This window comes from Ipomoea triloba, chromosome 3, assembly GCF_003576645.1.
Source record: "Ipomoea triloba cultivar NCNSP0323 chromosome 3, ASM357664v1".
NCBI lineage: Eukaryota > Viridiplantae > Streptophyta > Magnoliopsida > Solanales > Convolvulaceae > Ipomoea > Ipomoea triloba.
Genome location: NC_044918.1, coordinates 14,724,847 through 14,729,914, shown reverse-complemented (window position 1 = coordinate 14,729,914; position 5,068 = coordinate 14,724,847). Strand labels below are relative to the sequence as shown.

Below are 5,068 nucleotides of genomic sequence, written 5' to 3'. Positions count from 1 at the left end.
CCCCCCCCCCCCCCCCCCCCACCAAAAAAAAAAAAAAAACGCACGTTTATAATGTTTCTTGGACTAGAGTGGGTGGTGACAAGGTTTTCTTTTCTCAAATAAATCTAAGTGGCCCCTCCATGTGACTATGTTTGGTAATTAGCAATCCATCCAACACTTTCATTATATTCCACCCAATATTCACCGTACAAACGACCAATCACTACTAGTAATAAATTAAATTAAATGTATTTTCATCGTACCTGAATTTGGTCGCCAATATTGACGATGAAGGCGTGTGCCGCCGGTTTGACGGTGACCCACTCCCCGTTCCGGCGAACTTGAAGCCCGGCCACGTGCTGGTCCGGCAATAGAATCGTCAACCCGCCGGGATCGGAGTGGGGCGACAGCCCAAGGGTCATGTCAGGTGACGGACACTTAGGATAAAAGTTTACACGTAAACAAGCTCCAATGTTCTCCCCTCCAAATGCATCTTGCAAAAAATTCTCCTTTAATCCAAGATTTGTAGACAAAATTTTCATCAACTCTCCACAAAACTTCACCACTTGTTCCGAGTATTCCTCAATCAATCCCCTAAAAAAAAAGTTAAAAAGACAATAAAATACCCTTAGTTTCTGACTAGTTAGACCCAATATCTAAGATTTACCTGATTTACTAGGGAATTAAAAAAGTTACAATACAATCTAACTAACTTCAAGTCAAATCGATACTTGTTAGCTAGAGACGACAAATAACATCAGCATATATATATTTTGGGAATCAGTTAAGGTTAGAGATGACACATAACACCAGCATATATATATATCTTCAGAATGCGTAACACTTGTGTCAGACTATGTAACGGGTTTCAATCCGTGAAACGGGTCAGGTCTTTGATTAATAGGTCGAATCTTTGACCTCATTAGTCAAAGATCTGACCCGTTTTAAGGATTGAGACTGGTAAAACAGTATTACACAAGTTTTTGCCTTTGGGAATCAGTTAAGGTTCGTGAGATTATGTGTGGCCTGAAGTTTAGGCAATAAAATACCCTTAGTTACTAGCTAGACCCAATATCTAAGATTTACCCTGATCTTCTAGGGAATTAAAAAACTAACATGACAATCTAACCAACTTCAAGTCAAACCGACACTTATTGGCTAGCTGTCTAGCTAGAGACTGACAAATAACATCAGCATAGATTTTGGGAATCAGTTAAAGCTCGTGGTTTAGAATACAAAAGGAGATTATCCGTGGCCCGATGTGTTACTTTGAAAAGTATTGATGTTAAAATAGTATGAAAAGTGCAACTAACATGTTACATACCTTAGAGAAGAGGGAAGGGCAGGCCATTTGTTATGGTCCTTCAAGGAGCAAGGAAGATAATGGAGGAAATAATAATCACTCCAATCAAGAACGGCTCCTTTCTCCACCCCAAGCCGGCTTCCATAGCCCTCATAAGTCTTGGGCGAGTTAGCGTATGGCTGCTTCACTTCCATGGGTTGATGAAAGAATTGGCGCCAAATCTCTCTCGCCTCGTCCATTAATTCCGGCGGGACGCCGTGGTTCACCGCCTGGAAAAACCCCCAGCACCGGCAGGCCTCCGAGACTTGCGCCAGAACCTCAGCTTTGGCGGCGGCTGGCGCGCCGGGCGAAAGTAACGGCTCGAAGTCTATTAACGGGATGTTAACGCTGCCGTCAAGTTTGCCGGCCGTTAATGACGGCCTGTCGGCCGGCGGCTTGATATATCTTGTCGGAATGGCGGCGAGGCCCCTCTCCGACAATGATTGGACCCGGACAATCGGTTCCGGCCACTCCATTTTGCAGTCCATTGTTGTCTGTCTGTTTTTTGTTGCTAAGAAATTTTTATTTTTAAATTTGTTTATGGATGAGACAATGTTGATAGCAAACAATTGGTTTATTTATATAATCAATCAGGCGACAGTGGTGAGAAAAATGAGGAGAAATAGCTGCTAGTGGTGGAAATATTAGTTTAACTTATAATTAAGATAATTACCCATACTAAAATGTATTATTATATTACATATCATCATAACGCCCGTGAATAATTCGATCGAATAATAGTTACTTGACGAATCAAGATTGGAATGCCACACATTTGGAAGAAAAAATCGATGTGACATCACGCTTGAGAAATATGCTGGTGGAGGACCTGCTGATTATCTAAATTAGTGGCTAACAACTGACTGGATGGCACAAAAGTTCATGTCGAGTCTTATTGATAATTTCGATAACAAATCAAATTCAGCCACGCATAGAACTTTGTAATGTTGTAGCTCATCACCAAAAGTTGACAAGTACAGTCTAACATTCGCAATAGTTAGTGGTTGAATAGAGATTGAGGCATTGCATACATAAAGAAAAATAAATGTGACAAAATAGTGGGTGATTGATGGGGAATTGATCAAATACCATAAAAACTTGCTTTAATTTGAGTTCTGTTCATAATTTAAATAACAAATCAAATTCCACCACACATAAAACTGTATTATATTATAACCCATCAAAAGTTGACAGATAAATAGATTATAACATTCGCAATAATTACTACTTAAACCGTGAATAGAACAGTATATACATAAACGCGTCAAGAAAACGATTAGTCGAAGTTATAAACCTTGTCATATATTCAATGCTACTACTGTATATATTACCCACATAATAATTATTTGTGTACGAATACATTAAAACTCATTGTCATATGAAGTGGAATGGGATCTGACAGACAGACAGAGCATGAAATACACGTGGGTATATATAGGTGATTAGGTATACGTATAATGAATTATTATTGGAGTAGAAATGTACCAAAAGAAAAAAAGAAATGTATTATGGTAGAACCGCAGAGAAAAAGAAAGGGTTTATGCCGGATTAGTATTTAAATGACGGCGCTATTATGACATGAAACACGACCACATATGCAGCTGATGCATGTATTGGTTTACAAAATCCTTAGTTGACTTGTCTACCTTTCTAGAGTTGTATGTAGTGTTTAATTAGTAGGAAATTAATTAGGAATTCTTATAGAAGAGAATATGTCAGGATAATGAATTACTTACAAGAAAAATTATAATATTTTTTATGAAAAAAATAATATTTTATATTAAAATATAAAAATATTACATTTGTCTTTAGAAATATTACGTTTTTCTTAATAAGTAACAAGCATTTTATTTCTAATTAATATTACATTTGCTAGTATAAGTATTACATTTACATTTGCTAGTATTACATTTGGTATATCTCTATCATTTATGAGTAGAAAATATCAAATTTTCAACCACCTAAAAGTTGATAAAAGATGAGTTTATGGTCAAAAGCAACATTTTCAACTACTTTTAAGATTCAAAGTGACCCGTGTTATCTGCCACTTATATTTCATGGTAAATTCTTTTTATCAAGGTGTTGGTGTAAACCGCAATCCTGACCACTAGTGGTCAAAATTATTTTTAAAAACTTAATATTTTTTGCTTTTTGTTGTTTCCTCCTTATCTTTATTCTATTCTTCCTCCTCTCCATCCACCTTATGTGAAAACTGGCTAAAAAACATATTGGTTATTGCCGAAAGTATTCTAAGATGGAGCAAAATAAAAATACTTTAGTTTTTTGAAGGAGTCTAAAGCAATATGTGGGAGACAAATATATAAAGAAGTCGAAAATTTTTTAAAATTTCAAATTTAAAAGTGACTACCAATTTTTTCTACCTACCAGGTAGTTGGAACTTAATTTAAGTTCTTTATCATGAAAAAATTTTTCCAACCACCAAAAGAAATGGTTGAAAATTATTTTTATTTTTTAAAAATATAATCTTTATATATATCACTTTTTTTTTGTGTGTGTGTGATTAAAAAAAAAAAAAGTAGACAAAAATTAGCATTTTTTATTGGATGCCGACAACATTTGCAAATTAAAGTAAACAAGATGAATTGGATTCCCTCAAAACGATAGTTAGGACAATGAAATCCATAATCAACTTACCATTCAAAAATTTATCCTTAAACCTTTTAATTTTGATAATTTCACACAAATACTCATATTACCTCATTTTTAATTTGCTATTTTAGTCATCCGGTCTACTAGGATCATAGGAGTGGCTGCAAGTGGGTTAGGCATGCTACAACTTGGTTTTGGGCATGTGGGCTAAAACTATGATAGATCATTAATTAGCTATTCTATGGAGTATTAAATAAAATGTGTGTCAATCTCAGATAAGATGATCAGATAATTAATTTGATAATCACAAAATTTTAAGTTTAAATTCATGTGGGAGTTATCTATTGACATTCTTACTTTGAGCGGCTCAGTAATTGACAATCTAATTAATTTGGTCAATTAGGATCACAAAAGTAGGATACTTTCAAGTAACAGTTATGAACTTTCCCGTAAATTAAATTACTAAATAAAATGTTAAGATTCATTATGAATATTGTACACTTAATTAAAATTTATTTATTTAGCATTAATGAAGTGTGAAACTTGAATTGTATAACGGTAAGTCAAAACACACATTTTTTGTAGGGTGCCCACTATCTACATAGTAGTATAGGACATACAAAACGTGCATTTTCTTTCTTACGTACTATTTCTTTCTTATATTTAGAATATCACATGTTAAACAAAGCGTAAATCTTTTACTTTTAAATGTCAACTACTTGATTGCAATATATAGAAAATGTATAATATACCCTCAAAAAAAATGTATAATATGGAATGTCTAAAAAAAATAAATAAAATTCTTGAGATTATGAGTGTTGTATCATGCTCTTGTTGGTTTTGGAAGGATTTTACTTGAAGATTGGTTAGTTAGTGTTCTTTGAGATGTCTTGGTCTTGATAGTTTGGTCTAGTATTTTCTTGGGTTTCTTGAGTCATTTGATTTTGATATTTATATATATATAGGAGATGATTCAAGTGAGAACACCTTCCCCGTAAGAAAAAAAAAAAGAAAAAAGAAAAAGTGAGGACTTATTATAACTTTTCACCTTGACAAATCAATAGTTATGATCAACATAAATGGATAGGAAGGCATACATAAATTCACACTTTTTAAGGCGGGGGGGGGGGGGTGGGG

At 34.4% G+C, this 5,068-nt stretch overlaps 1 protein-coding gene across 1 annotated transcript in view; it reads right to left on the bottom strand.

The window, feature by feature from the left end:
- The window catches only part of LOC116013907 (probable 2-oxoglutarate-dependent dioxygenase At5g05600), a 4,231-nt gene extending 2,379 nt beyond the window's left edge, over positions 1-1,852 (bottom strand). Inside the window, exons 1-2 of the mRNA XM_031253871.1 lie at positions 1,304-1,852; positions 243-573 (exon numbers count right to left, since the gene is read on the bottom strand). Coding sequence (XP_031109731.1) covers positions 243-573; positions 1,304-1,809 — 837 coding nt within the window. The 5' untranslated portion in view covers positions 1,810-1,852. The remainder of the gene's footprint in view (positions 1-242; positions 574-1,303) is intronic.
- Positions 1,853-5,068: the final 3,216 nt, after the last annotated feature.